This window comes from Limulus polyphemus, unplaced genomic scaffold (assembly GCF_000517525.1).
Source record: "Limulus polyphemus unplaced genomic scaffold, Limulus_polyphemus-2.1.2 Scaffold595, whole genome shotgun sequence".
NCBI lineage: Eukaryota > Metazoa > Arthropoda > Merostomata > Xiphosura > Limulidae > Limulus > Limulus polyphemus.
The window spans coordinates 507286-519413 of record NW_013666205.1 but is presented as its reverse complement, the minus strand read 5'-3'; the positions used below and the strand labels follow the sequence as shown (position 1 = coordinate 519413).

At 35.8% G+C, this 12128-nt stretch overlaps 1 protein-coding gene across 2 annotated transcripts in view; it reads left to right on the top strand.

The window, feature by feature from the left end:
* The first annotated feature begins 108 nt into the window (after window positions 1-108).
* The window catches only part of LOC106459342 (TNF receptor-associated factor 4-like), a 23176-nt gene continuing 11156 nt past the window's right edge, over window positions 109-12128 (top strand). Inside the window, exons 1-3 of one of the 2 annotated variants that reach the window (XM_013918962.2) lie at window positions 109-212; window positions 2669-2773; window positions 11615-11776. In XM_013918962.2, coding sequence (XP_013774416.2) covers window positions 2702-2773; window positions 11615-11776 — 234 coding nt within the window. In that variant the 5' untranslated portion in view covers window positions 109-212; window positions 2669-2701. Of the gene's footprint in view, window positions 213-2668; window positions 2774-7730; window positions 7874-11614; window positions 11777-12128 lie in introns of those variants that run through there. The other variant, XM_022385824.1, reaches the window with a different exon arrangement.

Below are 12128 nucleotides of genomic sequence, written 5' to 3'. Positions count from 1 at the left end.
AGATTTATAGATCAGTAAAACATCTGAATTAAGTTTTTTAGTGAAACGTTATTCCATTATGTGTATGTACAAATGACGAATTATAAAGCTAAAGTATTGAATAATTTGTGTTCATAACGTTTCTGTTGACTTATCCGTACACTTCCCTCTCTTCCTACAGCGGCGGTGTTTTCTCCTGCCCGGAAGACAGTTTGCCGTTGGATTACGCAAAGGTACAACAAAAAATCATTGTATCCATCTAAGGTTTATATAGTGCAGATCATTTAGGTTTATTAAAATCTCAGAATCCGTCATCTTTATTGAAGTTGATAAACGTTCTCGGTGTTCAGTTCTTTAATGTTTTCCAACTAGTGAAGTTAAAGTACGCTAGTTTTTAACGATATTTTAATTTTTTTTCGTACATCGTAATTTCGACTTGAAAATTGGGTTTATATTAACATAGAACATTTGTGAGTTCATCCTGCTTCCAAAAAAAAAAAAAATGCTGTTGGTAGAGTATACATTACTTGATAGAAACCGTGCTGTACTTCGTTTGCGTGTAAAAGCTGATTAAAATAAAGGCATTGAAATGGCGACCAACAAATAAGATTAGGCAGAAGCGCGCGAGTGTTGTGTGTAGTAAGTCAACTTTTTTGCGTGGTGTAGTGACATTCTGCTATATGTTTATTTCAAATTATCAGAACTTGTGAAAGAAGAATGTTAGGTCAGTCGCACTAAACCTGCTATATCCAGTGCCGACGAAGCCTTTTCGCTCAATACCAGGGCTCATCAGGCCGGCTGGGATACGACAGTTAATAGTAACATCGTTTTGAAACCACAGAATGCCAAGTTCATTATTCAAGAATATTAACGATCAATTAACAAGTTCATTTTGTTTTTCAGTTGTTTCTTTCTTTGTCTCTTTAAAAAAAAAAAAAACACGGACTAGGCGTGGACTATTAGATAGCATGCCTAAATTTTAAATCTTTTGCTGCGTAAATGTACTTCAAGTTTGGAGGTGTACTTGCATTATAAAAAGTGAGTCAAATCTCGCTATTTGCTTAGGTAAGAATAGCTTAAGAGTTGGCGATGGATACTGTTTAATTAGCTGTTCAGAACAATTTAGATATTTACTCGTCGGTGAATCTCCTTAATTCGGATTTGTCCATCCCAGAATATAGTGACTATATGGGGAGTTTTTGTGTCACTCCAATTTCGCGTATTTGCTTTTGAGGATACCAATAGTGAAAATTTTACTTTCTTTTTTTATCGTTATGACAGTCATTGTAGCAGTTTAATTCAAGAGATATTATGGTCTGGCACTGGGATATAGCAGTTTCTTGGTGTAACCTATATAGCAATATGTCTATAAGTTCGTTTTAATTTTCTCGCAAAGATACCCAAAGGCCTAAATAATGCAAGTGATTTGTTATTTGCAAACCTTCTTGAGATTTTAAGGAACACTTCCTTGGTTCTTTAGTTACGGTTCAAGTCCAATGTTGGTTCTTCTAGAGATTTTAAGGAACACTTCCTTGGTTCTTTAGTTACGGTTCAAGTTCATTGTTGGTTCTTCTTACCGGAATTCATGTACTTACAAATATTGCAATTGTTAGGCTATCCCGAGAGCTTATCAGGCTGTACGGTAAATTGAAATTTGACGTTTATTAAAAGAAACGAATGGCAAAACAAGTGAGAAATATGTACATGCCAGCTATAACCAGTTTTTAAAAACAGTTAGGTAAATAACGTTAATGTCATTCTAAAAGAAAACGAATATGCTTAGTAAACACTAAAAAAAAAACCATTTCTCACATTTCGACTGCTAATTTTTAACCGTAAAATTACGAAACCACTTTTATAACACACAGTTTAGAACTATATAATGTTTGAATATGAAAAACAATACAAAATTATGGGGAAGTATTAAGTGAAATACACATACTGGCGAATAAAAACAAACGAACTTACAGAATAAAAATGTAGATGAGAAAGAAAGAACATTTGTACAGCATTGCCATACTAGCCACAGCACACAGTTGTTGCTAATCAATCAGTCTTCTTTTTCAGCTGAACAAAGAGATGGATTGTTCTGAAACTCACCAAACTAGCCTTATATCACGTGACAGATTAATCAATCCATCATTACCCTCCCGCATGACAAACTAACATACACAACTGAGCTAAAAAAAAAAAATTGCCATTACCCAATTAACTCGTGCTGTACTTTATAAACTCGCCTAACCGCTTTATAGTTGTTTGAGTTTTATAATGACGAACATTCTCGTCTAATTTGAAAACGTAAATATAAATATTTACTCGCAGTTTCGTGGTGAGTCATGGGACAAATTGGAGACAACGGGCCACCCCCACAACTTGGAATAACAGCCTAAGGTCACACTGCAAAAATAAAATCTTACACATATTCTACTGAAAATCCTCTTTAAAAAAAATAGCTTGGGGGTGTTGGTCTTGACGTGTCTCGTCTAATCTTTACAAACATTTTGCCATACATGTTGGAGAAGATCTGGATTTTAACCACAAAAATATCCTCATAATAAACTTACGTCGACCATGTAAGACAGGTTTTGGTTGTCTAACGAGCTGTATGGTAAAAATAATAACTGGCAAGCGGCTTACTTTCATATATGTAGAGCCTTTGTATTTCAACTTCTGCCTTATTTCTTGATAGGTGTACCCAGATCCAGACACCGAAGCAACAGTGATGAGTTCTCTGGTTTACTGCATACACTACAAGGAAGGCTGTAAGTGGACAGATGAGCTAAGGAAGTTACAGGTATGAATCTTTTAAGACAACAGAAATCAGTTTTCTAGTTGTCATTTTAAGTTTGGCGTTATAACAGATTTAATAATAATTACACTTGGATCTTCGTATTACTCCTAATGATCCGATACATTATTTTCTCACGGCCAAAGTTTAGCATAATTATTTTTTCTGCGAACAGACTAACAGTGAAACGCTTGTTACTTTTCGAATGGCGAGTGTGAAATAGTGCAAGAAATAGGGTGCTAAAAGACAATTTTCAAGTGTGTTGGAATACGAGTTCCCAAACTTTATTAGCGCACCCCTCCCGAATATTCCACATCCTGATAGAGCACCCACCGAATTATTCTACAGCAAGATATTTCTTTTTTTGCTAGACGTTTCCGTTTGAAAATATTTAGTGCTGTGACGACCCCTTTGCCCCCCCCCCCACAATGATGACAAATTAAACTACATATCGTAAAATATCCGTTATAGCAGTATTTTTTTTATTATCTCGCAATCCCTCTCCCCCCAATACAATAGCACTGTGATCTCTTCCTTGAGATCGGGACTCCAGTTTGAGAGACGCTGTCCTAGAGATACTGAGTACCTTCAAAATATTGTGAATTGGTTATCAGTTGGGGGGGGGATATGGGTCATAGAACTTCTATAGAAACCTTTCTCTCTTTCAAATCTGTTTCATAATCTCTAGTGTATAAAACGCATCATGCTGCGCTTCTTAAACGTTCTATTTTAAATATAATTCACAAATTTATCACCCTTTTTTTTTCATTGAATTATTTAATGATAATTAATCCAAGTATGTTACATTATCATTGCCGATTACAAAAGTTACTAAAGTAATTTGTAAAAAACATAATGTAGATTTATCTGAGAAAGTTTGATGTTAAGCCCAAAGCTACTTCTGCTCATCGCGGGATAGAATCCCAATTTTTACCGCTATAAGCTCGCAGACTTACCGCTGAGCTACAGGGGCAGGCTGAGAAAATAAACTTGAAAATTGATCTGTAATTTTGCTTCACTACACTTATTTTAGTAAGTAAAACAATTTGATAAATGACATTCCAAAATGAAGAAAAAAGAACATACAGTAACAGCCAGCCATTTTAGAAACCTTGCATTACAGTATCAGTTGACTAAAAATGACGTTATTTTGGCAGAAACCTACTTAAATTTTTTATACTGTGATTACTTGATTTGATTTCGGCTGCATTTTTTTTCAGTTGTACAGGTATTCAGTTTTGTACCAAAGCCTCAACCGAAACTGGTTCAAGCAAGTGGAGAGCTTGGTATTTTGGAAATTTTAAACTCGACACCATATTATTAGGAAAACATAATGCTTATGTTCAAAGGTCAGCAACAGTACAATTACTCGGTTCCCAGGCAACAATCCAACTACCTGATTTCCGGGCAACAATCGCTCTTGAATAGATTATTTCACCTTGTTTTTGATTCAAGATTCTATTAAATTTAAATGCTCTTAGAAAAACTTGCTTTTAAAAGGAGTGAGTAAATGGTGACACAACGGTAACTATAATAGACTTGTATGTATTTTGTATAACTATATATTATGATTTTTTTAAAAGAAAAATGCCATATTTTCTCGCTAGTTTAACGTTGTATTTATCTATCTTCATTCTCTCACATGTAATAATAATAATAATACGAGTCTGTTAATTTAGATAAATCGTGTGCAGGATATTGCGAGGGTTAACGAACACTGTCCACAACCAATTATGCTTTAGTCTGTTGCCATGCCTTGGAAACGCAGCAACGAGTAAAAGTGCCTACAAATAGGTTTTTTTAGCTGAAATTGGTCCTCCACAGTATGTTTGTTTTCATTCAAGATTCGCACTGGCGCTTCAGTTGGTATGGTATAGCTTTTTTTTTCCACACTCGAATAGATCTTGAATAGTAGGAGAAGAAACATTGAAGCGCTCTCTAACAGAAGATGCATGTTTGGTCTGTTGATGTGTTTTCTCAAAGGTAGGACCAGGGATAATAAACCAATTACAAAGTTTCGGTGTAAGTGTAATCCGAGTGGGTAATGTTATAAAACTGGGTGCAGTAGTGTCTTATCTATCGGTGTTCTTATGGACTATAGTTACTGTAAGTTGCACGTTTATTATTACTGACAAACACCATCCAGCTGCTTCTTTAAATATCAGAAGACTGGTGTACTTATTAGTGGTAAAACTTGGATAAGGAAAGACCTTACATTTATCACTGATTAGGAAAAGATCTTTCACATGGAACTGGAAAAACAACAACAAAAATACCCCAAACTGACAATTTCACAATACACGTGTTTTATTTATACCTCGACGTGCCACATTCAACGAGAATTAAAACTAACTATGTATATCGGGGATCTCGCGAGGAGAAGCCTTCTTGAAAAGACGATTTGAACACTCAGATTTTGAGTTCAGTATGAGGTGTCTCGTTTGTGATGATAAGTGCTTGTCAAAAGACCGTATAAATCCAAACAGATGGAGACATTCATAGGCGCCGTGTGGGTGCCATCCTCCCCTCGGGAAAGAATATGCAGGCCTAAGAAACATTTCGCATGTTAATTATCTTGTCTCTACCCCCTCAGAAAAAGAGAACTCGGCGTCTATGGACGTGTCGTTCGGTGCATAATTGTGGAGATAAAGTAGCATATCTTAAAGTTTCAAGTGAGGCCTTGCTGACACCATTATTTTTCTAAGTAGCATATCTTAAAGTTTCAAATGAGGCCTTGCTGACACCATTATGTTTCTCTCTTTTTTTTTCCTTTTTTTTTTCCTTTTTTCAAATTTTCTCATAATAACACATCCTTTTCAGATCTTTCCTTGAAATATTGTCTTGCTCATTTTCCATTCGGTGCTTTCAATTCCGTTATAACATGTTGAAAACATTCCACTGCAAATTCTTTCTGGGGCTTGAAATGCTCCAGTGGCTCAGCAGTAAGATTGAAGTCTAGTTTCGTTAAAGCCGAGTGTCGATACCAGTGATGGTTACAGCATAGATAACCCATTGTTCAGCTTTGCGTTTAACAGCAAACAAATTGGAGCATGAAGTAATTAATGCAAGCTGGAGCACCAATCACTCGCCTCTTTTTTTTGTTACGGTTGGGAGAATTTTACAGTCGGTTTCTCCTAACTTTCGAATTTTTGTTTTTTTTCTTACAATAAAATCCCAGTCATTGTACTTCGGAACGTACGTTTTCAGACCAAATCATACAACGGTAACCAATAATGTTACAACGTTGCTACTGTAGACAGCGCGAAACACAAACACTATTCTTTATAGCTATACAATTTTATATATAGTAGCTTAGCAACCGTTATCTAATATGCAACATATTCCTCGTGCTAGCACTTCTTACAAAATAGTTTAATGTGGTTACCTAAGTACAATTTTATTTTTAAACAAGCCTATGTACGTACAAATCTAAAACAAATGTTAAGCAAATAAAATAATAATAATAATATTTCTGTCATGACAACTGGGTACCCGTCAGTCTCGACCGGGACATGAAGGAGAAACTATTACAACAACAACAACAAAACTTTGTTTGCAGTTTTATTTTTCTTAGTCGGAACCCCCTCTACTTCCATGCAGTAGCTCGATATGCTGACATAGAGTGACGTAAGACATATTGACTATTTTCTCCGACAGTTCTTGAACCCCCCTGTACCATATCCAAACTTTCCTGAATAAAACGTATCATGGAAGTTAGTTTTCTTAGGACAAATAGTTTTTAGTAGACAGTCATTTTAATTATAAAGTTTCTTAATAATCACCTTATATTTCTGTAACACACAAGTTGAAATAAAGATTAATAAACAAGTCGTTATGAATTTTTTTATTTAAATTTTCAGACTGCAAGTTTGACTGTTGAATGTGAATTTTTATTTACTGAGTTCAATAATATTGTTTTAAACTTGAAAGTAGAAGCGCGGAAACGCAGCTTGTACCAAGTTATCCAAAATTTTCGCTAATCCACTAATATTGTTCTTGGAACTTCATTAGTGGTCGACTTTTATTATGAAAGATTGAGCATGTACAATCTTTAATCCATCTGTACTCTCTGTTTTTGCACTACAAATTATCAAAAATACTTATTTAAAGTTTGTAACATTGTAGCCAGATAAAGCTGTAACCGTTATTTAAAAACTGCTATGTTATACCCCCTTCCCTGTATGTTTTCAAATGGGAAACTTTCCTGTTTGCTTGAATTGCGCACGAAGTTATTCGAGTTATAATGCTTGGAGACTGCTTGAATGGGTGATGATTATTCGAGGGTTATTTACGCTACTAGCAGTCTCTAATTTTGAAATAATAGACTAGAGGGAAGGCAGCTAGTCAACACCAACCACCGCCAACTTTTGGTCCACTACTTCTTACCAACGAATAGTGGGACTCGTTCTAACTTTATAACGACCCCACGGCAGAAGGGGGGGGGGCATGTTGGGCGATGGGCTTTGATCCCGCGACCCACAGAACTCTAACTACTGGGCCATGTCGGGCTTATCCGTGTCTTTTAAGTCCAGAGAGGTGAACATCTGATGTGTTATTTACAAATTTTGTCTATTACTAAACACTTGACTCACTAGACGCCTTCATTATTTCATATACAGCACTAATATAACAAGCTAATATAATATGTTTTTCTGACATCTAACTAGCATGAGTATTAATAACAGTTAGGGTACCTTGAAACTCCTTAAAAACTGTGATCTACTTTTCACCTGCTGGTTACTTTGTGTGATCTTTTTTAGAGATCAATATCTGCATTTCTCGTTCAAGAAGTTGACCTGGTTCACAAGGGAACAAGATCTGGTGTGTGGAAACCACATGAAAAAACAACAAAACTGTTCTTATAAGACAAACTGTTATAAGTGGGGAGGGAAGGGCAAAGGAAAGGTGGCGTACTTGACTACTTTCCAAAACACGTTTTTGGTAGTTTGACTCTGGCACTCGGACGTTTGAAGACAGTCGGATACGAAACGTAAGGCTTATAGTTGTACTTTCTCAAACGTTGCGTTTCAATACCATTATGTTTCGAATATAGTCTGAGAAATGTCTGTTTCACAAGAAAGCCGAAGTGGTTATACGAGAATAAAGGTCAGAAATTGTGTTTAATTGTGGTCGAGATTAAATTTAATACTAATCTGTTTATAAAAGGTAAATCTTCTATCAAAAGCTTCCAACTCTGTAGTAGACGGTAGTGTGCACATATCGATATAATCTGGCATGTACAGATGTATTTTATAATTTTTACCTTGACAACAGTAGCATCATTTTTGAACGCGTTTTTCATCAGAAGTAGCTGCATGGTTTAATTTACTAATCAGTCGGCTGCTTTCTATAGAATGTATTTGGTATAACTTTACCAAAGGAAACTCTAGTTTTCTTAGTGATTTTATTATTGTATAGACTTTCTGGAGCATGTACATATGAACCGTGTCTTTCTTTTCATACCCTTTTAACAGAGTAAATGTTTTACCTCTTCTAAAAAACCTTCTCTCTTTTTTTAACGCATTCTTGAACGCTCATATTTTTACCCCCCCCCCATCATACTGTCCTGAAAATAAGTACACAGAGGTGATAAATAAAACAACAACAAAGAAAAAAGAAATGAATTTCTTTGATACCCGGATGTCAAATATTACAATACCTGTCTTTCCAAGGACAGGTGTTTAGTTGGTAGCTGTTGTCCAACATGTATATTACACTAGTGTCTAGTTCCGTGTTGTAATTACATTATGTATCCTAGCAGGGAGCTGTAAATTCTTTTGACTAAATTTGACCATTGAAATATAATATATATATTTTTTTATTTTGCGTCTGTTTGACTGAATAATTCACAGTTACTTGCATGGATCTATACCGCGATATTGAAAAGATATGTTACTGTACTGACAATGAAAGACAGGAATGCACGAACTTTGCAGGGAAAAACTCTCGTGCATATTCGTATTCCAATTGACTGAAATACTGGTGACAAGACTAGTTGTGAGACAAGTTTTGGCGGTAAAAGTTTATCTATAACCTTGGTCTCCGAGTGCCGTTTGGCTAGCAAGTCTTAAAGCCAAGAGGCTAAGCACTAAAAGAATGTAACACGCTTAACCCTAGAATTACCGAGGGGTTTTTCATCGGTTTTAAACGTCTTTATAAACCATTTAAGCACAAAACTGCTTGTGAGTCCACGGAATCCCTAATAACATACGAACCACAATAATATATGTAAACAAAAATACCGTCAATATTGTAATTAATCCTGTGATTATCTACGTCTTGCGTAGAAAATAAGAGTATTTTTTACAAAAGCTACACAATGGGCTATCTGTGCTCTGCCCACCACGGGTATCGAAGCCCTGTTTCTAGTGTTGTAAGTCCTCAGACATGCCGCTGTGCCACTGGGGGCGTTTACAAATAAGTTTTGTAATGGACACAAACAGTTACTCATTATGATGCAACATGGCTTCATCGCTGGTGAACGATTAAAAAAAAAAGTCAATAATTTGAGGGTCAACTTGTCGATTTTACGGATGTCAGACCGTCAGCATAACGGTTACGTAATTAGCAGTAGAATAATTTTAATGTACACACAGTCGTATCGTATTGACGTTGACACGCCTCCTTTATTATTATTATTTTTTAACTCGTGGCATGGCTTAGTGGTTAGAGCGCTCGACTTGCAATTCGGGGGCCCTGGATTGGAATCAATATCCGAACATTCTCGCCCTTTCAGTCGTGGGGGTTGTTATGTGACTGTGAATCCAACTGTTCGTTTGTAAAGAGAAACCTAAGAGTTGTTGGTGGGTGGTATTGAACTAGCTACTTTTCCTCTAGTCTATCACTTTAAAATTAGGGAGGACAAAGGCAGATAGCTTTCCACTAGTCTTGTGTGAAATTACACAAGCTTTCCTCGGACTTGAGAAAAAAACCAAAAACATTTAACTGTTTCTCTGAAAATCCAATATGTCATCAATTTCTTTGCCTAGTCCTTGAACGCTGGATTATTCCAGTTTATTGTGGGTACTCAAAATGTTATGGAATTTTGATTCATGTTGTAAACATTAATTTTTAACTCCCTCAAACATTTTACTTTAAATCTTAACACTAACATTAAACTTAAACTGAATCAGTCGTGTATATCTAACAAACGGGAATCGTGTGAAGAGAACAGTTTTTGACACTTTATATAGTGGGAGTGTCATATTTAGTTATTTTTAGAAGCGATATTTTATAAGTTTGTTTATATAACTGTTTACAAATCTTAAGTTGTATAGTACAATTGTTATGAAATAGCGATTGTTTAAATTATGATGAGATTACTGCGTCATGTTGCTAGAAATTTCTCAGTTTCTCGCTGGTTTAACTGAGTATTATTGTATCAGAATATCTACCATTGCGTGGAATGTTGTAGATTTCTGTCGTGGTATAAATACGTGTCGAAAAATCATTATTTAGTTCTAGTCTGCGTGATCGCGAGTTTAGCGATAAAGAGTATTTAGTAGCGATTTTTAAAATGAAATTATCGCATTGTATTGTAATAACATAGTAGAGAAGAATAATTCGTCTTGGCAATTTTATTATGAAGTAACTGAACCAGCATGTGTGGACTTTGACGAAAGAAAAAAGAATTATTTAAAGCTCTGTGTGGTAATTAACAGTGTAACGAACATTTGTATATACGTTTGATTTGTTTTTAATAAATTATATTAGAACAAGCGGACTGTGTTGCTGTTTATTTATAGTTGAAATTAACCGCAAACAATTCTCTCTCTCTCTCTTTCACACACACATACCTAATGTAAATAATCCAGCTTTACAAAACCTGACACTGTATTTGAACCGTATATTGGAGCACCATCCCCCCCTCCTTTTTTGTCATTTAGTATCTGTTTGTTGTGGCTGCTAGAAATCTGTTTACCATTCCATGATTCACTGGTTACTCTGTACTGTGTCGTGCCGAAGGGCAACATTACTTGCTATCAAAGAAAGCCACGCAAAAAGTATAAAGTCGGGAGGCTGGTATGGGTGTGTTTTTAAAACCTTATAGGAACGTATGAATCATTTTTATTCTAAGATAATATATAGCCTTTGTGTTCCAGGAAACCGCACTATTAAGGTAACTGACATTTCAAAAGTGATTTAAGAAAAGATTGGATGACTATATATTTAAAAACCGCAAATTTAATTTTTGAAAAAAGGTGTGAGGGAATGGATGCGTACAGGAGATTTTTACAAATCTACATCCATTCCGCGTGACCCTTGTCATACAAAGCTTTAAAATATAAACTTACAATAAATAAGGATGAAGTAAAGTAAAACTCCTAAATTGTGTGGGCCGAGCATTGCGGCGAAGGGTCCAGGGTTCGAAACGTGATAATGCTTCACACCTTCGGCTATGGGCGCGTTAGAAAAGTGACAGTCAACGTTGTTATTTGGTCCAAAGAGCCAAATTAAGTAATTATTGGTGGAATGCTGCAGACTGGCTGCTTTTTATCTCTGGTCATTGTTTCAAAACTATGGGAATGCTTACATATTCGTTATTTGTTTTCACTCTCAAGTTCTTAGAAATATCCGATTGCTGGGTAATTCTGACCTACAGTATTGGACTACCGATAAATAATTTTTGAAGGTTATCGCACTGTCCTGCTAGAAGCTGTTCCGGAGAAGTAGAAACGGAGTTGACATCCCCCACCCTTTTATTTTGTCATTAGGAAAATTGTGGACTTTAACAAAATTTCGACGAAACGTTTATGCATAAACCAGATAGTCTAATAGTGTGAGGGTCTCTGTAACCTGTTTAACAAACATGCGCTCTGTTTTCTAATTGTATAACTTTTCACGCAGGGCCACTTGAACACGTGCAAGTATGACGCCGTTCCATGTACCAATCAGTGCGCCGCCATGATACCGAGAGTGCTGATGGAGGACCACCTGTTCTACACTTGTCCCAAGCGAAGAACCAGGTGCGAATTCTGCAACAAGGAATTCACAGGAGAGATGTTAGAAGTAAGTTATCACAATTACAGCTGACGAGACTTTAATAGTCTCTTTATAAATCTGATAATAATCAAGAAGCTATGTAACTTAAATGGCTTGTTTATTTGTCGCTAAGCGCAAATAGGCTATCTTTGCTGTGCTCACCACGGGTATCGAAACCCAACTTTTAGCGTTAAGTCTTCAAAAATACCGTTGAGCCACTGGAGAACGTTTAAACAGAGTTGGCTTTGTCTTCGAGCATTGAACTTTTATTGTTTACAAAATACATCCTGCCTCCAATAGGTCTTCTCCACATGATTTACATACTATATTAATTGGTCTTCGTTATATATATATATATATATATATATATATATATATA